Genomic DNA, 24,304 nt, shown 5'->3' on the forward strand with positions numbered 1-24,304 from the left:
TTCCATGGATTATCCGATTCACTTTAAATCCAGTCTTCTAAGATGTTGCCACCCCTCATCAGGTAAGACACATCAGATATGCAAAGCATATGTACACAACGTGCACACATGGGCACATGTACATGCACACACACACACACACACACACACACACACACAAGATGAGGTCCTATCTGATTGGTACCTGGTGGTGCCAACTGAGACCACCTCTAGAGAGAAGCAGCCTGCATAGAGGCAGGTCTGGCAGACATAGGATAGGCAGATGTCTTTATATTTTACTTACTTGTGACCTTGGGCAAATCATTTAACCTTTATGAAGCCAATTTTCCTTGGATGAAAATAGATGATAATAACACATATCCATGAAACACAGCTTGTCCAGCTTTCAAATGTAAAAACAGGAGGAATGACAAAGAGTAGCCTGCATAGGGACTGAGAGTCCCACAGCTCGAGCCGGCTGCTGGGTAGGTAGAGTGTGGGTGAAAAAAGAGGCCTGCCTCTAGCCTGGGCCCTTCACACACCTTCTTAATCGTGTCCAGCATGGACCTCCCTCCATTCCATGGCTTGGTCGACTTCCGTATGCAGTTGAGGCTCGCCATGCTGTGCCACTTCCGGTCCTCCAGCTTCCTGTGGAAGGCGTTGGCCAGCATCAGAACACTGTCGTACAGGTACAGGTTGGAGATCTGCAAAGACAAGGCCAGTGAAACTCCCTCCACTGGCTCATTTCCAGGGAGAGGAGAAGCTAGCAGAAAGCTGGGTTGCCATAGGGTGCAACTCTAAGATGTGCTGCCCAATCTCTATGCCATGAGCCTCTGGCTTCCTGGTGCCCATTCAGTGACCCAGCCAGATATGAGAGTGGGAGGTGGACCCATAAATCAACAAGGAGAACCGGTATGATCACTATCACGATGGAGATCTGCCAGCAGGCAAGTAAACTGCTCAGATAGCAAAGGATGGACAGAAGGATGTGCAGGAAGTTCAGTGTAGAAGGATTCCTAGCATAAAAGATGGCATGCATTTGCAAAGGTATGAAGGTAAAAAAGGATAGTTAGCACAGGATCTACCAGAGTTCTCTCTAAGGGAGCAAACAGTAAAGACTTTAGTCCTCAAAAGCCCTCTGGTCACTCTTGCTGTGGTTCAATTCTGAAAGCAGCCATAGATAATATAATAACAAATGGTTTCAATCATGCATTAATAAAACATTGTTTATTAAAGCAGGCAATGTGCTGATTTTAGCCCATGGGCCACATAAGAAAAGCTGAAAATTCTTCAATATGTCTGTATCAACTGCAATAGGGTCAAGGCAGGAGCAAGGAGGAGGCAGGGCTAGAGACATGCAGGACCTTATGGGACATCTCAAGAGAAGCAACAGAAACAACTTTAGGGAAGAGGACACCACTGGTAGGACTGAGCTAGAGATCAGCCATGGGCCTCAGAAGGGCCACTCAGTCACTGATGGGCCCGGGGGGTCTGGTGGCTTGAATGACAATGTACCAGTAATGAAGGTGGAAACACGTGGCAGAGATTCCAGTGCTGACTATGCAGTAGTCACTGCCACCTGAGGGGACACATTTGGGATTTGCAACTATGACCCCTTTGGCTAGCTACCACAGTGAAGCTAGACCGCAAGGAGTTACAGCCTCATCTCAGAGCTCTCAAGAGTGAAGCCATGGGGAAGAGCTGAGTGGCAGTGTGAACAGCAGCAATGCTGCTTGGGAGCCAATCTGCCTGTGAGATCCAGGAGAGGGATAGGTATGCCTCACTCTTCTGACTGTGATTAATCAACCTAATCTGAACTGAATGTGGTAATGCATGCCTGTAAACCTGGTACTTGGGAGGCCACAACAGGAGTCTCACAGGTTGGAAGTCAGTCTCAGCAACTTGGTGAGACTGTCAGCAATATATAGTAAAACCCTGCCTGTTTCAAAATTATAGATAGATAGATAGATGATAGATTAGATAGATGATAGATAGATAGATAGATAGATAGATAGATAGATAGATAGATATAGGCTGGGGGTATAGCTCAGAGGTACAATGCCCCTGAGTTCAAACCTTTGTATATAAAAAGTCCCTTATTTGGATGAGCAGGAAGCCCAGCAGGTGCTCTGTCAAAAATCTTGCAAGAACTCTGCAGAGAAGAACGCAGCCCTATTTTCAGATGTCTCCCTCACATTACCCTAGTCTCTAAGAGGGTATCAAAGAGCAAAGCAGAGGAGGAGAAGGAAGTGGAGTGAGGGAGAGGCAACAGTCACCTTCAGTCAGGTTTAGGGCCCCCTGCTGATGACTGTGGTGCAGACAACAGTCAGGCAAAGTGGGTCAAGGGGACCATTCTCTGCACACCCAAGCAGCAAGTAGCCTGCTAAAAATATTCCAGAAAAACATCACTGTATAGAAATAGGAGAATGGGCTGGCCTTGCAGGATACCTGAGGAGATCAAATAGGCTGCTGGGGCTGCAGGAAGAGCCCCTGATACCCCAACCTCACCTCACACCTTCCCCTATTCTTCTGCACCCCTACTTGTTCTCTGCCTGTACTTTGTGCTTCTTGCCCATCTTAGTCCAGGAACCTCAGAAGCAGAGGCTTGGGCAAGAAATAAGGTGGTAAGAAGCCTCCTTACATGCAAATGAAGCTGAGTCAAAGGTGGATCAAGGGGAGGAGGTAGAGGGCACCAAAAACTTTATCTACGTTCCTACTATCTAACAGCTCACGCTAGCACTCAAGCATTGTTACCACCATGACACATCTGAGTAGAGCCGACCACTTCTCCTGTAGGCATCTCCAATAAACGGGCCTTGCCAAAGCATCCTGTTCTGACTGCCCTAGTCCTGTGTCTTTGTTGTGACCACCATGAGCTCTGTCCCGTTCCACACAGTCAAAGTGAGAAGTAGATGGAGGCTTACAGATATATCAGAGGTGGCAGGACTGTGTGTGAATGACTGCTGTTGACCAAAACAAGGATCTCACATAAGGCAAGCAGTCATCAGGACCTGGGCTGACCCATCTCAAATTCCTGCGGCACACAGATGCTTACCTGACAGAAGAGGTAGAGTTGTCCACTCCTTCCCCACAGAGAACACCATGAAAGAACTGTGACTCTGGCCCCCAGGCACCTGGGAGAGCATTCCCTCACTGAGCAAGGCTAATCCATTCCCAATTCCTGCCAGCTCCTCAGCCCTCCAGAGCCCCCAATACTGCAACATTGATTTCACATGGTTTCCCCTCTGGAATACAAACCCATAATGGAAATGTTACTAGAAGAGAATGTAAGCCACTAGAGAATTGACTTGGGTTATTGTTGTTGTTGTTGTTGTTGTTGTTTCTAAAATAGTTATCCTTTTAGAAATGCTTAGAGCCCTTGATGCTGTAAAGATTTCTCTTCTCGAGACATTCATGGAACTCCCAGTCACCCACTCATGGCTGTTGCTATTTAATCACTTAAGAGCCTTCGACCTCCACCCCTACCTATGCATGCTCTCATTTATCAGGGCAGAGCCCACAGCTCTGTCTCCGTTCTGACCCAGACCAGCACCCCAGAGAGTTTCCCTTTCTCTCACTGGTACTTCTATTCACTATGAATTAAGGTACTCAGCACATGTATGAATGCAGAGAGGCCTGCAGTGGAGAGGATAGAGCAGAATATGACACAGAAATGTGAAAGAAAGCCCTCATTCCTCCCACAAGTGTTTCTGCTTGGAAGGGTGAATGCATTCCAGTTCAAAGGAATAGGCTGAAGCAATCAATGTGTGTTTCCAAGCATGGAGCTGCCTTCCCCATGCCCTCATTTTATCTCCAGTGCATCGCTTCTCTCATTTCATAAATGTATTTACCTCACCATCTTCTTAAGTGCTTATTGGTAGACCCCATCACCAATCAAGGCAATTGGCTTGGCACTTAATATTTGATAAAGGAGTGCACAGTATATGCATTAATTCATGGATGAAAAGATAGGTAGGTGGATGTGTGGGTGGACAGGTGATGGAGGTATGGATGTATGGATGGATGTATGGATGGATGGAGAGATGGATTAATATATGATGGATGGATAGGGAATGGATGGATGGATGGATGAATGGATGGATGGATGAGTGGATGAGTGAATAGATGCCTGGGTTGGTGTGTGTGTGTGTGTGTGTGTGTGTGTGTGTGTGTGTGTGTGTGTGTGTGAATGTATAGGTGGGAATGTGAATGTATAGGTGGGAAGATGAATGGATAGCTCTTGTGCTATGAGGGTACATACTAATAATGTATAACCAAGAGAAAATATAGAAAACACCAGGAAAGAGACTTACTGCCTACAACTTTAACTTGGAAGAGAGTCTCCTTCACTTGCTTCTCATTTATAGCCTACTAAAAACATTTTCTTCACCCTCCCTTGGAGCTGTTTCCACCCACTCTGCTTATACTTTTCTCTTTTCTCATGGTTAGATGCTGTCTCAATTACTTCTGCCTTGGGAAGAAGCTAACACTCCAGTATTTATCTATGGATCCACCATCTGCTCTCCAACCTCAACATCTTCACTTGAGCCTCCTAGTCTATTGAAAACAGATGTGGCTGAAATTTCAGTAGTGGGGATATAGAGGGCAGGAAATTCCTTGTCCTTATAGACTGGATCTCTGGAGAAATCATTTTTATGGTAAAAGATCATGAGCAGATGGTAAAGTCACAGTTTATGCTTGAGGCCCTCTCCAGATCCTGGCAAACTTAAGAGCAATCTTTTCTCAAGCAATATTTAAGGGTATGTGCCAAGACTTGGTTATGCCAAGTACCTGTTCTAGGAGGAAAAATGTGAAAGGAGAGAGGACACTCACCCATGGTCATGAAGGGCCAATAGCTCAGGCTGGAGCTACAGACCACAGGGCGGAGAAGGAAACCTAGCTTGAAGGAATCTGGGCCTCCCTCTCTCACATCTAAGGTAAGGCACAGAACAGAGTTCACCAGCAAAGGGAAAATAAGAAGCACAGATAATACAGTCATGAGTTAACCCCTCTCCCCCAGGTAAGCAGGAGCCCAGAGCCTTGGCAGCCCTCTGAATACTGAAAGATAGAGTGACAGAAACAAAGAAAGCATTCCAGATGAGGGTAAATTTAGAAGTAAAGGAGAAGTCAAAGTTTCAAGGCCAAGGTTATGGCAGTGTAGAACCCAGCTGCAAAGCAACAGACCTATAAACAGGTCAGGGGTACAGAGGGAAGCAGGTCAGAGGCAGAGAAAAGACAGATCCGGGAAAGGGTCAAGGGCTTCATGGGAATCTGAGCACTCTGTCTCAGGTGGGGAGAGAGCTGGAGGACTCACTGACTTGTATAGCCATCCTGGATATAAAGGCCATGCTTCTCTTTCACTCATGATCATATAGTACAACTTTTGTGGTACTGGTATCTAGCTCAGGCTGCTAGCCTAATAGGATTAGCAGGGGCTTTGGATTCATCAAGACCTGAGCTAGCTCTGCTCATTGCTGGACCCCTAGGGTCTGCAGCAGTGCTGGGATATAGCACACACTCAATAAATGTTCAGTGAATAGGTGGATTAAATATTCACTTGCTGAGCAATGCTAAGCAAGCCAGGTAACATTGCTCTTAAATTTATCTCAATGATGATAAAAATACACTGTGATCAGGACCCCTGGAGAAGTGTGATGTGGCAGCCCTGATTTAAGCCCCTGTGAAATGTAGATGTTAATACCCTTGTGCACCAAAGCTGTCCTAAGCTATTTGCATGCATTTTAATTTTTAGAGGAAGCAGAGACAGAAAGAATTGGAAGAGGCAGATAAAGCACCCAAACAGGGTCCTGATTTCAAGATAGTAAGCTGAGAGCTTGTACAGGGGCGCCCAGTGATTGGAGCCCAGCACAGACCTGGCACATATAACATGAGGATTTGTATTTGCTGGCACCTCTTGTCTTCTTTCCCAAGGCTCCCTGTGCTCAAAGTTTTTCAAATGCTAGCTGGGAGTGGTGGTACATGCTTGTAATCTCAGCATTCAGAAGGCTGAGACAGGAGGATCATGGTTTGTGGACAGCCTCAGCTACTTAGTGAGGCCCTTTGCAACTCAGTGAGACTGTTTCAAAATAAATCAAAATAAATAATAAGAGCTGGGCATGATGGCGCACACTTGTAATCCCAGAGTGGTGGTGCATGCTTGTAATCTCAGCATTTGGAAAGCAGAGACAGGAGGATCATGGCTCACAGACAGCCTCAGCTCCTTCATGAGGCCCTCCACAACTTAGTAAGATCCTGTTTCAACATAAAGAATAAAAAATTAGGGCAAGGGGTGTAGCTTGGAGGTCAAATGCCCCTGGGTTCCATCCCCAGACCCACATAAATAAATAAATAAATAAATAAATAAATAAATAAATACATACATACATACATACATACATAAATACATAAATAAATAATGAAAAGTAGGGCTGAGTGTGTAGCTCAGAGGTTGAATGTCCCTGGGTTTCATCCTCAGTTCTGCAAAAAAATATTATTTTTTTCAAATACACAGAGGGGACAAGTCTGGCTTCTACAGCTTGTGGGTCAAAAGATTGAGCAAAACTGTTAACCTCCAACCTCACCTGAAATCTTCTCACGGGGCACCTGGGCACATATCTCTGGCCTCCCCCCAGATTCAGCAGCACCATCATTGTGGGCTTAGCTCCCAGGATCTGTATCAGCCCTTTTAGGGCTACATGCCCTGAGGTCTTACAGAGCTATCCTTTGAGGGAAAGGCTATTTCTCTCTCCCTGGGATGTTATATAAAAGAACCAATACAAGAGAGTCCAAAGTATTTGTAGCTGAAAGTGGAGGAGCTCTATAGTACCCTGATCAGCTTTCTGAGAAGGAATCAGGATGGCCCATAGAGGTCAAAGGCCAGATATTTGCACTTCTGGGCTGACTCAGCCATGGAGAATATGGCATATCTGATACCTCAACAAGACTACCCAGGTGTGCAGGGAACTTAGGAGAGGCAGGCAGAAAGATGCTGAAACAGGGGTCAGCTGCAGTCTAGCATGTGTAGGCAGCACCCTGAAACTCTGTACTCTCCCCAGGCTCAGGGCCAGCAGTCTTGGGAAAGCCTCCCTGATGTCCTCTCCAAATGATCACCTCCCATGCCACAGCATTGTTCAAGCACCCTTATTTCTACCCTGGGAGAGGGTAAATGCAAGTCACCTTGTCTCACAGCCCTGGGAGCCTTTTCACCCTGCACAGTCATCTTTCTGAGACACACATCTCACCACGTGGCATCTCCAATGGCAATGCCCTCCTCTCCTGCCTTCTTCCTAGTAAGTCTTGCCTCTCACCCCTGCCTTAGACCCATCATGCTCCCAGGTCTCTGGTACCTAGACATGGCCTTCACCCTCATTAAGACACCCTACAAAATAAAAAAAATCCCAATGTTTAGAAATTTGTGAGGATATTTTCGAAATATAAATCAAGCACTGGTGCATCATAAGTGCTTAAATATGTATTCTTGGAATTAATGAGACCTATTCTTAGAAGCAAATACCAAGTAAAGAGATGGAGGTTACCTTTTCTTAGAAGATGGATGATGGTGGATAGAGACCATGCTAGGAAAAAGTGTAAGAGCTCTGCTCAGATAGACTCCATGTGGAATTCCTTATCTCCACTCAGAACCCAAAGGTTTACATCTCTATAATATTTCCAGCAAGGCAGAAATTTCTCATTTCAGTTACCCTCAGAAGATGAGTCCTCAGAAAGGAAACAGGAAAGATAGGTCACGTCTTTGGGAAGCAGAAGAGAGAACTAAGCCACTGACTCTCAGTGGCTGGCAGATCTTGAGAAACTCAGGTGGTCACACTTGGCTGTTGGAGAGCTGGGGACCAGTCCCACAAATTTGACTAAGGTCCAAGGATGAAAAAAAAAAACTTTTTTTAAGAATTAGCATCAGAATCCCATTATGTCAGTAATTACATTTTATTTAGGAACATACCTTGTGTCAGCAGGAACAAAGCCCACCAGTACGAATGTTAAATTGATCTTCATGAGAAAATAAGGATAATGTGCTTAAGAGTCAACAATCAAAGGAAAAAAATGGAGAAGCTGGGCATGGTGGCACACGCTTGTAATCCCCATGCTTGGGAGGTGGAGACAGGAGGATCACACAGGTTCGAAGCCAGCCTCACTTAGTTAAGAGACCCTGTTTCCAAATAAAAATATAAAAAAATACAGGTTTGGGAGTGTAGCCTGGAGGTAGAAGGGTTTCCAGGAACCTCGATACCACCAAAAAAAAAAAAAAAAAAAAAAAAGGAGGAAAGATAAAGAAAAGGAGGCCAGCAAGGTGGACAGAGGGTGGCACACCAGGGTATGGGGAGTATGTTTGGAAACACTGAACGTTCCTCAGCAGGAGGGGACTTGGAACATTTGAGGCTGTTTATGCAACTGTAAGCATCCTGCCCTCACTGTGTGCATGCAACAGGAATCTTTGGGACTTGGATGCTGCTTTGCTCAGGCTCCTACAGCAGAATACCACAGGCTATGTGGCTTATAAACAGTATCAACTGATTTATCACAGTGCCAGAGCCTAGGTGTCCAAGGTCAGGGCTCTGGCAGAGTCAGTGTCTCCAAGGGCCAGTTTTCTGGGCCACAGATGAGTCCTTTTTGCTGTGCCCTTAGCTAGTGCAAGAGAGAAGCACCAGTCTCTTCAGTCTCTTAAAAAGGGTTGTAATCCTGTTCACCAGGGCTCCACCTTTGTTACCTAATCTGATCCCAGTGGCCCTATCTCCAAATGCTGTCACCTTGGGAATGAGTTTTTAACATATTAATTTGAGGGGACACAGGATTCATCTCATAGCAAGGACTTGTGAGGGTGGGGATTCCTTGTCCTGTTGAAACTAGCAAGGAGTCAATTTCCCTTCCCACCTAGAGAAAGACAAGCAGGCTAGAGGTGGCCCTGTTGGAAGCCCAGATGTCCTACTTCCTTGCTAAAGTGGGGTTAGATCCAGGGTAGTGAAATATAAGAATTGTGCCGAACCATATGGATGTCAGCAGGCTAAGACCTCTGTGCACCCTCATCTGACCAGAAGGAAGAGGCCCCTGGGGAGTTGCACCTGGTACCCAGCCAGACCTTCTGCATCCTGTTGCTTGGTGCTCCTCTTCTCCTTAGTAAATCGAGCCAAGACTTATAGAGCTGCTCCAGCTACTTCTCTGTCATCCCCTAGGGGCTCAGGGATTGTGTATCTACATAAGAATTATCTTTGAAGTCCAAGGAAGATGAACGGGTCAGGGCCACACAGGCCAGCTGCCTCTCACGCCAAAGCTGCAAATGCGGGAAACATTTTCATTCTGAGAGTCTGCATTTCCTCCAGGGTTTTTCTAAAGAGGGATTCTCTTCCCTCTGTCATTAATCAAGCAAAATGGAATGGTCAGGGAAACATCACAGAGAGGCAAACAGCGGGCGCTGACCTCTGACCGGATCCTTAGACAGGCTCCAGTTGGCCAGCAACATCAGAGAAGCAGCAACAGAGGGTCCAGCTGGGAGGAAAAGCTGACATCCAGATGCCACAGCTTGAGGAGCCATCCCTAGGTGAGTCCTCTGAGCCAAACTCCTGCCAGTCCACCTGCCCTGAGAGAGGCCACCACAGCCAGGCCTGAGGGTAGAGCAGATGGCAGCAGAGGGCAAAAGAGACACAGGGGGCTCTGCTCATTGCTGAATCTGCGGGGATGATGTGCAGGATGGAAAGGGCCATGTGTCCACACCCGGTTTCTTCAGCTCCCAACCCACACACAGCCACCTGTAGCCAGATGACAACTTGAAGCACACAAAAAGAGCACCTGCATGCTTGTCAGACAAAGGCTCCCCCTCTCTCTCTGTCGAGCACACCTGTCTGGGTCACTAGGGTCAAGTAAAGCATTGGAAATGACATAAAACCCAAGGTAACAGGGGTATGGGGGACTGAGAACACTCCAGAGGAAAGACTTCTCCTGACAGATTGACAAAAACCTTGTAGCCAGAGAGGAAGACAGAAAGCACTAAAGGAAGGGGGATGTATGGGGACAGGAGAGGGGGTTGAAACACTTTAGTAGCCTGAACATGAGAAAGAGGAGTAGTTTCATCAAGCTATAAATGCACAAAGAAGAGAGATTCCAACCTGAAGGAGTGATTTATAATACCACATTCGCCCCCACAGCTGAATCCTTGGATCCACAGTGACCAGACAGCACAGTTCATATCGTTTGCCTATTACCCTTCGGAAACACATTTGAATATAAATGGAGTGGCAATGTGATAATACGTCTGTTACTTCAATTACAGGCCTGAAGTCACCAGGCAATGCAGTTCCAAAGACAGAGGACAATGCAGATTCTTTTCCGAGCCAGACTGCCAGAGAAATCTTGCAGTCGCAGGGTTCTGAGGGACTGGTTATCACTTTTATTACTGGCTGAGTCAGACAAGCCCTAAACCAACTTGTCGAGCAAACGAGAAAGAGAAACACCCAAAGCAGACAGCGCTTTTGTAGGGAAAAATAAACAACACTACCACATGCCGGCAAATGTGATGCTTTTGGAGCCACAAGAAGCCACTTATTTTGGTCTTTTTCTTCCAAGGGACTTTCTTTCCACTAAATAGCAACCAAATTGATTTGCTATAATAGTGCTTGGTTGGCTTTCGAACACAGAAAGCCCTGACCACAGGTCTAATAGAGGAAGATGAAGTTTCTAAGACCAGCTCAGCAGAGAAGCCAAGAGATGGATGACCTTATAAAAGCACCCTGTTCTTGATGGTTCTTACAGAGACTTCTAAACCGGAATTATCATCCCCAAAGCAGCCATCTGGGGAAGGAAAAAAGATGGACTGGAGAGCTCTATTTCCGAGAGGATCTTCATTAATTTCATCAAGACAAAGTTAATAATCCATGACACCAATGTTTTTTTTTTTTCTTTCTTTCTTTCTTTCTTTCCTTGAGCTGGTTGTTCTAAGTATGTTAGAGTCTTCTCAATAAATCTCACAGCTAGAGGCTAGTAGAAATTAGTTTCCCTTCCATACTGTCATTAGGAAAGAAAGAAGGGGTAATTGTTTCTGAGAAAACTTGAAGGGAATGGCTTGTAAATGAGATGAATCTACAAGCTGCCCAAGTGGTTGCTGAGCAGGAGTAAATAAATCCACATTTCCTTCCCCATCTACCCCCCCACAAGGAAGCAGATGCAGAAAAGGGATATAGAGGTTTCTTCAATGAAGTTGTTTTATATATGCAACAACTTTTTTTAATAAAGTTCTTGGATATGTATGTATATGTATATATGTTATATGCTTATATAGTATGTCTATGTATAAGTTATATACACACATATATAAGTATGTATACCTAAATAAGTGGTTCCTATTGACTATATATATATACATATACATGTGATATACATGTATATATAGACACATGTATATGTATGGCTTCTAGAGATTGTGTAATTTGTGTTAAAACTTTATTAACAGATTCACGCCATAAGTCCTTATTGAGGTTCTTCAATGAGCAGGAAATTGTATGAAGACATAACTGGTATGAAAGTCATGGTCCCGCTTGTTCAAAGCAAGGCTCTGTGCCTAAGAACCTGCATAAGGAGCTGGAAAGATGAGAAATGTTCACCTGCCCATGCTGGTGATGCTTTTAAAAAGTATGATCGATAAGACAGGTAGATAATAGATAATATCATATATATATGTATATATATATACATATATGTGCATGTGTGTGTGTGTGTACATATAGTTTGTACACATACACTGTACACAGCGATGCTCAACATTTCCATGAAAACCCTGAGCATACCTGGCTTCCTCCTAGGTAAGATGACACTGTTAGTAGCTCAGCCCAGTTCTGAATGGTTTCCATAAGTTCTTTTATTTAGTATTCCTGATTGCACTAGAGGGTAGGTAATATTCTAATCCTCAATTGACAGAACAGGAAACTGAGACACAGCGTGACAAAGAAATTACAATAACTACGTATTCGTAGCTGGAGTTACAGGGGCTTGCACCCAGTTTCTCTGGCTCTTGCTGTGCTGCTGGCGTTACTACCATCAACAGATCCCTGTCATGTTGTTCTTGAACTTTGCTCCTGGGCAGTGGCTGGGTCTCAGCAGGAACAGAGAGAGGTAGAGTGTCCTGGAGTTCTTCAGTCTGACATTTCATTTACCTCATTCGGTGACATTTAGCCACATACCTCAGAGCTTTGCCTTTGTTTATCCTCTTACTGGGTGTGTGTCATTTCAAGACACCCTCAGGTGGACTTCCCTCAACCTTCAGTCTCCCATGCTCTCTTGACCTGCAGTGGACAGGTTCTTTGCACCTGTTGTGTCTGATGTTCAGCCCCAAAAGCCCAGCTCTTGGTCCATTTTTAGTCCATGGCAAAAGGAGTATTCAGATCTTGACAAGAAATATCATCCCTCTCTAATATCCCAGCCTATGACACTCATTTTTGTACAAGGAAAAGTAATCTCTTAGCAAGAACTGGAGAGCAGGCCATGACGTAGGGCAGGGGCAGAGTTGGCATGTGTTTGGAGAGGAGTGAAGCCCTTCAAGGGGGAGAGAACCTGAGGAGACACTCCAGGGAGCCTCACGGGCTCTGGCCCCACACAAAGTAAAAGGATTCCCTTCTCCCGCACTGGATGGGGGTGCACATGCGCTGGCTGACCCCTTGTTTAATGCCAATTCCATTCATGTGGAGAGCAGAAATAATGTCTACAATGGCCCAGATAGAGGGACTCACATGACTCTCACCACTTCTTCCAGATTCCAGAAAGGAGGAAGGCATAACACAGACCAGTAGCATCCAAAGATATAAACTTACACTAAGAATCCTTCACACCCACAATTGCAGGGCTTTCATGTTCACAAGCTCTGCAAAGGCTGTTGGTCCAGTTTTATGACCAACCCTTCACTACTACAGAGTTCCTAGACATTTTCTCCAGAATATTCAGCTGATGGACTCCCTGGTATGGTGGGCACCAAAGGAGGGAGGTTTTCCACTAAAATCAATGTCTGCAGTGTTTTCTATGCACTAAAAACATATTTCTCATGTTTACCATCTGTTAAGACATGTTTCTTTTTCCCTGCCCCAATATAAATTATAAAATGGATTCAATTCTCTAGCAAATTATTTATATCCACAGCCCACTTGAGACTCCAGTGACTACCCTCTCCAAAATGCGTGGCCCCCGATATGGCAATACCAAAATGTTCTGGGGTGGGGCTGACACTCCAGTGACAGATACCAACATATCTGACCCCAAACCCTTGTTTCCACTCTCCTTGCTTGTCCAGATAAAGGAGATGGGACAGATTTCACAGGCTGGATAGTAAGTATATTATGTATATTATATAAAATTTAGGGCAATTTTCATAAGCCCAAGTAGAAGAAATTTTCATCTGTCATGTGGTTCCCACTGAGCACCAGTGATGATTTTCTTGTACTTAACATTCTTCGTGGCAAAGCAGATCTGGGGCTGCCAGTGAGTTTTCTCCACACTGCTTCCTTGTTGCTCCCCAGCACTCAGAAAAATACCCCACATGTCACAACAGCTCCTGTTCTGAAGACAAACTAGTGCAGACTGCATGTATGTCAAGGCAGGGGGCAAAGAACTGGCCATAAACACTATGAACCTCTTGCCTTGGAGAAAATATAGTAGGTGGGCATGTCCTGCCCCACTCTGCTTGGCTGGGGATCTGGTACTGCCCCAAATAACCCAAGCCTCAGCACTCAGCAGTTGTGTTGGGTCAGTTCCAAGTTGCTTTTCAAGAACCACATGTACATTAGTAACTTCTTACAAGAAAGAGCTCAAAGGAAGTCTCCAACCCATCCCTGCCAGCTGAACTCATACCCACAAAGTAGTCATCAAAGAAGCCTAAGAAACAGCAATCCCTTTCCCCCTAAGCATGTAACTCTTAGTTGCTACTATTATTTTTTGAAACAGGATCTTACTATGTTACTGGGCACAGGCCTTGAATACGTGATCCTCTCCTCTCAGCCTCCCAAGTACTGGAATTATAGGCATAAACCATGATTGCATAGCTTAACAATGTCACTTAAATACCAGAGGCACCCCCAGGGGTAGCATGTCCAGCCTCCTGACAAAAAAAATAACTACCTATTGATGCTACTAGGAGACACTGCCCAGTCGACTAGTTTCAACTTGAGAAAATGATATTGCTTTGGTAATTAATGTTAATAAACAACAGTACTCAGCTGGAGTCCAGGATGCCCTGCAAGCAGGCCAAGGATGTGAGTGAGATTCCCATGTGGAGGAGCTCAGGAGGGAAGACTGCACTTACCTGCAGCATCTGGAGGTAACCTTCCTGAGGGTCGCAGAGCAGGGATGAGATACGGTGGTTGTTTCTCATGCATTTCTGATTGTCCTTCGCAGATGGGAAAATTTGCCGGACCACAGTCATCCTGCCCAGGGCACTGTGAACCAGATCCAGGATCTCGGGGTCACTGATTTCCTAGAGAAATAACCAGACCCATGCTTACCATCAACTCATGAACTATCTTTGAAAAAAAATTAGAAGGCATTGAGGCCAATAGCCTAAAGAGCCAAATAGGTCAAAAGATTGGACCCAAGTCCCACATTCATTAATTTCTTATTTACAAACAATATTTTGTTATCTCTTAGGTGCAAAAAGAATTATCCAACATTTTCCTAAAAGCGAGAAAAAGATTTTTAAGGCCAAACCACCAATATTGGTTTCCATGGGGTCAAGCTTTTAAAAACTAATGCTATTATGCATCACAGTAGGCATAAGCGAGACGTAAGGGCTAAATTTCCTTTAGGGGATGTATTCATTTGAGTCACCCTTCATGCCAGTCTGATATGGAGCTGTACCTATCCTCTGTATTTCTATCTTTCTCATAAACTTCTTTAAATCTTCAAAAAAAAATTTCCTTTAGGGAGTCATCTACCTGAGTTAGGCAGAGAAAGCTGGTTTTACAGCTTTCTCTGGTTATGTACAGTATGTACATAACTGATAAAGATGCAATGAGCTTCCTAGAATTCCTTAATAATTCAATTCATTTTATGAAATTATTTGCATATAAATTTTGCAAATATATCCATGCATTCATTCACTCATTAATTCCTCCCCCAAATTCACCCCAAATCTCCCATGTTTGTTGGGTACTAAACACCATACAGCCATACAGAAGGCAGATGTAATCCCTTCCCATAAATCTCTTCATCATCACAGGATGAAGGAGGAAGAGCAGCCCAGGGGCTGAGGAAACCCATTGTCCTCACCCTTAAGCACAGCACAGAAATTGCAAAGGGAAAAGGCCCCAGGGAGCTCTGTCCATGAGGAGGCTTTCAGTAAGAATGAGAGCTTTAACTGGATGATGATCTTGTAGGATCTATCTTGGGAAGCTGTTGCTGCTGCTGCTGCTGCTGCTGCTGCTGCTGCTGCTGCTGCTACTGCTGCTGCTGGTGTGTGGTGTGGTGTGTGTGTGTGTGTGTGTGTGTGTGTGTGTGTGTGTACAGTCAATTGAAATCACTGGGAGAAGGGAGAGTAAAATATAAAGGGTTGTGCCCTTTCAGTATGACCCATATTTCCCAAGTATGCCTGGGAACTGTAGGGATTTCAAAAAAATTAAAGTGTGATTGCATATTGGATTTGGGCTTAAAGCAGTTTATATTTCACACAAAAATTTATTTTATTTAAGGAAAGATGATCTTGCTTAGATTGGGACCAGCAGGCAATCAAAGGTAAAGAAACTGGTCAGGTGAGATGGGCCCAGAGCACAGCAGGCTTCAGGGGTGGGACAGCGGATATAGCTGAGCCTGAACATGCAAGCTGTCCCCAGTTGCCCAGGGAACCATGGCCCTGCCATAAACACAGGATCCAGGATGAGAAAAGTTGCATCCTAATCACATGGGAAGTATAAACATAAAAAGGAACAACATGGAGCCCAGTTAGCTTTACCTTTGATAATAGACACAGAGGATTTGGGGAGGGAATTGCCCTATCTAGAAAGACCAAGAGAGCATGAAATACTTAATTTCAATTGTATAAAGGAGTGAGTCAATTCAACACATCTAAATGGTAATGCAAATGTCTCACTTTTTTGTTGTTGTTGTTGCTCCCATGCTTTCCTGATCACAGAGACCACAATAGGGGCTGCAGCCATTTTCCTAAAAATCCTTTTATTGAACCTATCCTGCTTCCTCAAATTCCAGGAGGGAGATCCAGGAGCTCTCAGCACAGCCCACCCTACCCCAAGCAGAGCCCTGGAATCTGTTAGAGAGCTGACTTACAAGGTTGCACAGTACCTTTCTGGAAGTACAACCATCGCCTTTCCTGGCAGTTCACAACAGCTCCTGGGGTGAGTGTCTAAGTGAGCCAGTAGCAGCTGGGATATAATCTGGGCATGGGGGCTTGGCCGCTGTCCCCAGCTGGACCTTTCTGTAGAGTGTTCCTATTCCATTCTGCCTTCCCAGGACACCTTAGGACTTGGCATAGATCTCTGCCAACCCATTAGTTGCCATATGCCTTCTTCATGGTGGGGATATTTTGGAAACTTGCAGACCCTCCTGTCTGCCCTGGCCCAGTTTTCATCCGCTTGCTCTGGTGAGAGCCTGACCATTTCTGCCAATGCACTCCTCCTTCCCCACTCCCTACTCTGCTCTTCTGGACTATCCTTACTGTCCAGTTCAGAGATGTCTGCAGTCATAATCTGAGAATACAGGCTAGGTGTAGTGGTGCATGCCAGTAATCCCAGTACTTGAAAGTCTGAAACAGAAGGATCACAGGTTTGAGGCTAGCAAGAAGTGATGATAATTTAGTGAGACCCTGTCTCAAAATAAGTAAAAAATATAAAGCACTGGAGGTAGAGCTCAGTGGGAGAGAAGTCCTGGGTTTAAATCCCAGATTTACCAGGAAAAATAAATGAATATGGGAATCCTTTACCAGGAAAAATAAATGAATATGGGAATCCACAAAAGAAACCTCCTCAATTCTTTTGGGGTAATGTAAAAGGTCGCTTCTTTTCCTCTCTGATTCTGAACCTATGAGATCAGTGAGTTTTAGCAGCTCTGTGTCAAACTGTGTCCCTGTCCTATTGACCCAGCTGGGTGACTTAAGTACTGAGATAAAATAGCAGAAACAAAAGATAGGCATTAAAAAAGACAAAAGAAAGGAAAGAGATGATAATTTTAATTTTAAAGCTTTGTGATAAAGTCCTTCAGACCTCTTCTCCCAAAGCCAGTATTCCTTCCAAGTTTGTCATTCCCAAGCTTCTAATAAATCTACAAATCTTAAAGTTACTATAAATATATTCACTTATGAAAATTGCCCATGCAACCTACTAACATAGGTATTTTTAGAATAGATTAAGCAAAGGAAGGTACAATATTTTAAGAAACCTGGAATATAGGGTACATCCCAAATCTATTGATCAGATAATGGAGAAACGTGAACCTAAAGACTTGGATGGGAAAGGCTGGAACTGGTAGACCACCAGCAAGTGTCCATGATCACCACGTTGTTCTCACTCCCACATGCCTTCCCATGCCCACTCCTTGCCAAGTTTCCTTTAAAAGAAAAACTCAAGACTATTGGGTCTCTTATGAATAGAGCGATACAGGTTTTATTTTGGTTAGAATCTGCCTGCTCTAACTTTTTCCACCTCTTTTCTATTAGGAATCCTGTAAACAAAATCTAGTAGAAGATTTTATATCCAAACATGAGTTCTTAGTATAAATTTTAATTTCCTTCATGCTGATTATGATTATCTATATATTTGAGTTGATTTACACCATATTACACATTTTCCCATTTCTTTTTTCTTCCTTTCATTTTTGTTTCTCCTTAGAATTATGGTCTCATAGTTTCTCTTATTTGTCTTCTTGTGATGGCTATACTTTCTATGGCCTTTTTTTGTTCTCCTAGATATTTTAATATGTGTACTTGAAGTGTGAAGTTAAGTTGGGTGTGGTGGTGCACACCTGTAATCCCAGTATTCAGGAGGCTGAAACAGGAAGATGGCAGGTTTGAGGCCATCGCATATAATTTAGCAAGACCTTGTTTCAAAAAAAAAAGTAAAAAGAATTAGGGGAGTAGTTCAGATGTAGAACATCCCTTGGTTCAATCCCTCATATCTAAAAAAGAAAAAGAAATGTAAAGTTAATCAGTAGTTTTACTCTCTTCTTCAATGTTTACCTCCAATCATCATTATCCCAAATAATGTGGCTGTTATACATTATTTCCTTTGTTTTATATTTATTTTTTTTCTTTTTTGGTGCATTGTTGTCATACATCTTAACGGAGTACAAGATGGTAGAGGAATACATGTACACCTCACTCATTTAGCCCTTCCCAATTCCCACCCCATTCCTTCCCCCCTCATTCCTTCTCATGTTGGCTTAGTGATTGACTTTGATATGTTTATGACTGTATATCATGTATATTAGGGAATTTCCCTCTGTTTTATAAAGTCAGTATGTGTCTATGTGACCAATAGTTTTTAATATATTTGTTGGACACTATTTTCTGGCCTTCATATCTGAGGTCATTCTCTTTCAGCTGAAGAACACTATTGAGATTTTTTTTTCTTTAATGTGGGTTGGTTGGCAATAAATTATTTTTTTCTTACTAGAAAATATATTTTGATTTCATTCTTGAAAGATATAATTGTAAGTTGACTTCTATTTTCTCATAATGTTACACTGTCTTCTGGCTTCCTTTACTTTCTGGTGTATTACTTTTCTACAACTCTAATAGCAAATTATCACAACATTAGTATTTATAATAATACAATTTTATTCTCTCACATATCTGGAAGCTAGAAGTCCAAAATAAGTCTCTGTGCTGATATCAAGGTGTTGGCAAGATGGACTCCTGGAGCCTCTAAGGGAGAATGGTTCCTTAATTCTTTCAACTTCTGGTGGCTGCCAGAATTCCATGGCTTATCAATATTCCCCTCCAATTTCACCTCTGTGATTCCACTACTATTTTTTGTATTGTCAATTTTTCACTTTCTTCCTGCTCAGAAGGATACTACAGACTATAGCTAAGACCCATCCAAACAACCCAAGATTATCTTTCTGTCTCAGGATCATTAGCTTCATCCATTTGCAAAGACTTTTTGCCATATATGGTAACATTTATAAGTTCCATGGATATATTTAGAAGCCATATGGAGCCCACTATATGTGGACATTAGAAATCATGTATAGGTTATCTGTCTTTTCTCTCTGAATGTACTTTAGGTTTCCCTTTCTCTTTGGTGTTCCATCGTCTCACACTGCAATGTGCTTCTATGTAGACTTTTAATTATTATTTTGTTCCTGATCTTTGGGCTTCCTGACCTGGGGTTTGGCTTCTTGCAATAATTCCAGAGAATTGTAAGCTATAAAAATTTTATGGTATTGGAAATGGAACCCAGGTTCTTTCTACCTCCAGGCTATACTCCCAGACCTATTTTATATTTTATTTTGAAACAGGTCTCACTAAGTTGTTGAGAGCCTCATTAAGTAGCAAAGGCTGGCTTGGAAACTGCACGATCCTCCTGCCTCAACCTCCCAGGTACTGGGATTACAAACTGTGCCACCATGCCTGGCAGCTATAATATTTTTATTTTCCTTTTTTCCCCATTTTCTCCTATCTCCTTGAAATTCAATCAAAAGTATGCTACATTTTATTATTTGACCTTCTGTGTACTTAAACCTTTCTTTTACATTTTCTGTATCTTTGTGTCTCCGGACTACATTCTAAGTTATCCTTTCATATTTTTTCACTTTACTTGTACTTTATCCATATATGTCCACTTTGATGTTTCACCTTTCCTATGGGGTTTTAAACATCAATAGTTTTGTAATTTCCTGGTTCTCAGTTAATTTCATTCTCATTTTCCTTCCTTTTGAAAAAGTCTTTAATTCCCCATTCTTATTTTTCTAGTCTCTACTTCTGAAACATATTCAAGCCTAATGATTTAATATTTTATATTCAATAATTCTAATATTTAAACTAGTTTCCAGTCTTATTTAACAACCCTTTATTTTTTCATTTGTTTCATTCATGAAAATATTTTTCTTTATCTCTCTCCTCATCTATCTATCTCTGTTATCCTTAGTTATTCTTTGAACTTCCTTAGGAACTCTGCATTCACATTACTATAGAGTCTATCTATGCTTACTTCTACTATGTATTTAGGAGCACTACAAATCTATATTCACTATGAATTAATTTTCCTTGAACTTTTTTTTTTGGTGGTACTGGGGGTAGAACCCAGGGACTTTCTACCTCCGGGCTATACTCCCAGACCTATTTTATACTTTATTTGGAAACAGGGTCTCACTAAGTTGCTGAGAGCCTCCCTAAGTGGCTGAGGCTGGCTTTAAACCTGTGTGATCCTCGTATCTCAGCTTCCCAAGTGCTAAAATTACAAGCGTGCATCACCATGCCCAGCCTTTCTTTGAACTTTGTTAGATACCACAGGTGGTATTAGCTTGGGTCACAAACCTGCACAGGGATCATCTGTTTTCAAGAAAATACCCCCTTCCATGCAACTCCAAAGTGAAAAGAGGAGTTTTCTTGCTAGCCCCTTCTGCATGATGTAGTCATTTCTCATTAATTATTACACTGAAGATGTTTCCAGGTTCATGTGGACACCTCTCATTAGGGTTTAATTAGTTTGGTTCTTAGACTTTCTCTCACACATTCTATTCCCCATATATCCATAAGAACAAAAGCTCAAGGTTTCCAGTTTGGCCAGTACATTCCAAGGCAAAAATTAAATTTGAAGCTTGCATATTGTCACATCCCTCCAATCGGTTTTCACTTTATGTTTGGTCTCTATGGTTATTATGCTTGACAGCTTCTATTTTAAAATATTTTAAAAATATATTATATTCAGATTTTTGGATCCTTTCTGTTTGAAAGTTTCATTCTCAAATTATTCTTCTATAAAGAAATTCAACTAAACCTTGTGTATGGAATTTAAATTCTTTAGTTCATGATCCTATTTTTTTTCCCTGGGACGCACACCTGCCTCCCAAACTGCTCCCCATATGTCTTGACTGTGTGACTGGTTACACCTCAGTTACTATACTACAATTTACACTTGCTTCATTTGACTGCCTTTTCTAAGCTCACTTTCATGAACATTAGAAAGAGGGTTATTTCTGAGGGGCCTAAGAGAAGCATGTGCAATCCTCCATTTGATCAAATCCTAATTGTGTTACTGAATCATTTCACTATTTTGGAATGTTTACAAAAGATGTAAACATTCTGCCGGCTCCACCTTTTCTTTCTTTTTTTTTTTTTTTGTTGCTCCAGAGTACTCTATGAATCTCTGATGCCTTCTCTTCCTACAGTTTAACAGGCCACACTCTTAAATCCTCTTTCATCAATACTGCTAACTCAAAAAATTATCCCTGATAGACAAGGTTAACTTGGACTAAGTTGTTTGCAAATGGATCATGGAGTTAAAATCTAGGCCCTGAAGTACTTATTGATCATGAAATAGAATAGAGAGATGGCAAAACACAAGTAGATTCAGTTCCATTTTCAATTGGAGAAAGAAGTGTGTGTTTGCAATCTGATAAGAAGAACAATGCAACAAGTGAAAAACAGAAAAGAAACGAGGGTGGGAGTTTCCAGTTAACATCACATCCTTCTTAGCTGTCATCAAAAAGAAGAAAAAGATTATTTTGTGCCTTGTGGCATACTTAAAGGAAGATGTCTATGAATACAATAAGATACGAGAAATTGCTTCATGCACTGCATAATAAAAATGCTGTCTCCAATTCTGTATGTTCTGAGAATGCACACTGGAGCTTAGAAAAATATCCATTTTTGGTCAAATAAAAGATTAGGAAATCTCTACAAATCTCTACTTCACTTGCAAAGGGTTAAAACCAAAGAAAAGTTAAAAGAATTTTAAAGAAAAGCCAATCCTCACATTCTCCCAGAAGGCACATACTTAATTCACTGATTGAAAGCAAAATTGTCCTTCTCATAGAACACACTAAGGAAGAATGAGATCTGATTGCCTCTGTTCAAAGGAAATGTGTGTCTTCAGCCAGGGTCTATGGCTGGCTTCACAGGGGTTCACCATTTCAAAAAAAGAGAAAAAGTAAAGTATATGAGTATTGTGCATTTCCTTGTGGAGAAAGCCCAGAGGCAGCACTGGATTTTCAAAAATACTTTAACCCCCCTCCAAAAAAAGAAAGAAAAATGATGAAAAAACTGATATGGAGGCTTAGTAATAGGTTTTAAAGTACTCCTTGTCGCTATCGATGAGAAGAATAAAAATGATAGTAACTTCAACAGGATCATTCAGAGATACAAGAGTTTCAGTATCCATCAAACTCAGATATGCCTTCCTTACTTCCAATTAGGCCTCTGATATAATCAAAAAAGAGAGAAGAGAATCGAAGAAACAGTAAAACTTATATAGAGGACTATTATGCACCTGTAAAAATGACTGAGTGAATGTATCTTCGGTATAATATCATTACCTGTAAACTATGTAGATAACAAAGTTGTAAAAAAACAGAAAAAAGAAGAAAAAGCTTCAGAATGATTCATTAAATGCATATGTATATATACATATATATTCTAATATCTAAAACTTCAGATGTGAGCTGTACACACCAACTTCAGGAGAGTAGTTGTACTGAAGGAATGAATGGAAATAAAAAGCAGATTTTCTTCTAGCTGACAGGCTCGCCCCTCCTCTCTCTGCTGGCATAAATCCCAGTGAGTGCTCTTCTCACACCATGAAATTCATGATGGTGGGAGGTGATCCTATACCCAGAACCAGAGGTACACTTTTCTTAGTCTAATGATCCTATTACTTCAGAGACTTTTGGGAGAGAGTCATGACCACATTTCTAACTGTTGAGATGAAAGATTTTTCTTGGTGGATTCTGAGAAGGTTTGTATAATCCTAAGAATACTTAAAGAAAGAGCCACTTTCTGCCTCTGGACATGTGTGTCATGGGTAGATTCCACCTGAGCCCATTGCAAGCAGAGACAGGGTTCCTGGGGATGCTGCTCAGCCTTAAAATCATCCTGCTCTGAGACCTCATGAACTATCAGAGCCTCCTCTAAGGTGAGATGATAAATTCTCAGACCACACATGTAAACTAGATTTAGATTTTTCTGTTGCTGAAGTTAAACACAACCCAAATAATGCAGAATTCAGTGAGATTTGTAATGGAGTATGGAACAGATTTTCGCTGTCTCTAAAATGGTCAATTTCTTAACTGATATCTCAAAATAGCAAATTGTGAATGGTAAGCATGTGGGTTTTTGTCATATCACTCTCTGTACCTTTTCAGCTTCTTAGAAATATTTTATTGAAAACAGAGAATCACTGCTGAGGTCTCTCCCCAGACCAGGCTGAGAAGCAAAAAGGATAATTTTTATGAGAAGAAATTGTCAAAATGACAATTGAAATGGTAGAGATCTCTTTTTTCTAAATGTACATTTTGGCAAACTGGATGCAAAACTCCCACATAAACGCATCTTTTGTCTGATCTTGAAGACTTCACTAAGATTATGGAAGCTTCTGATTCCAAGGAAGATATTTGTACACATTTATATAGATCTCTAAACTTATACAGGGCTATGAAATCACATTTTTAGTCATTACATTTATTCCTTAGAAAGTTTTAGACCTATCAGACATCTGTGTGACAACAGCATTATTCCATCTCTGGAGAAATAATAAGGTTTATTTTCCCCTTAATAGCCATGGTTTCAGTAATCTAAAGTTAATGATAGTGGAAAAATTTCATAGACATAGCTAGCTTGAGAAAATCGAAGGAGGATTCAATAAAGTGGTCATGAAAGAATAATCCCCCACTGAAATCAACAGGATTTGGGGGATGTATGCCTCACTCTCTTTGGTGCCCTCCAGAGCACCAAAGTCAAGGTCAGCCAGATCTCCACCCAGATAGGGATATGATGGTGTGGAAGAGAGGGTGGTAAGTGCTGCCAAAGTTTGGGGTTGCTCACATTTTCAGGAGATAAGACAATGGAGCAGTTGTTCTGGCCAGGGGCATAGCCTGTCTCTTTAATTGTACCCTTGAAATTTGGAATATGCATACGTTTTCCTATTCTGTGGAGGATATAGAAATTTACTAAAGAGGAGCTGCTTGCTTCCCAAAGTGTAGTCCACTAGCCTACAGCATCAGCATCTTCTGAGAGCTTGACTGAAATGCAGAATCTCAAGACCCATAACAGATCTGCCTAATTGGAATACATGTCCTAAAATGGGCTCCTCATGTGATTAATGGGCATATTAAGGTTTTAGAAGCTCTTGCCTTTGATATTAGACAGTGAGGTTATGGAAGCATAGGATCTGGAATC

General features: G+C 42.3%; 1 protein-coding gene across 1 annotated transcript in view; it reads right to left on the minus strand.

Annotated features, from left to right (window-relative positions):
- GRID1 (glutamate ionotropic receptor delta type subunit 1) overlaps positions 1 to 24,304 on the minus strand; it is a gene marked incomplete at both ends in the record, with an annotated part of 769,462 nt that overhangs the window by 246,637 nt on the left and 498,521 nt on the right. The window contains 2 exons of the mRNA XM_080695056.1: positions 522 to 683; positions 14,270 to 14,440. Of these exons, the coding sequence (XP_080551182.1) occupies positions 522 to 683; positions 14,270 to 14,440 (333 nt within the window). The remainder of the gene's footprint in view (positions 1 to 521; positions 684 to 14,269; positions 14,441 to 24,304) is intronic.

Source organism: Muscardinus avellanarius, assembly GCF_963383645.1.
Source record: "Muscardinus avellanarius genome assembly, chromosome: 4".
In the NCBI taxonomy this organism is placed as follows: Eukaryota; Metazoa; Chordata; class Mammalia; order Rodentia; family Gliridae; genus Muscardinus; species Muscardinus avellanarius.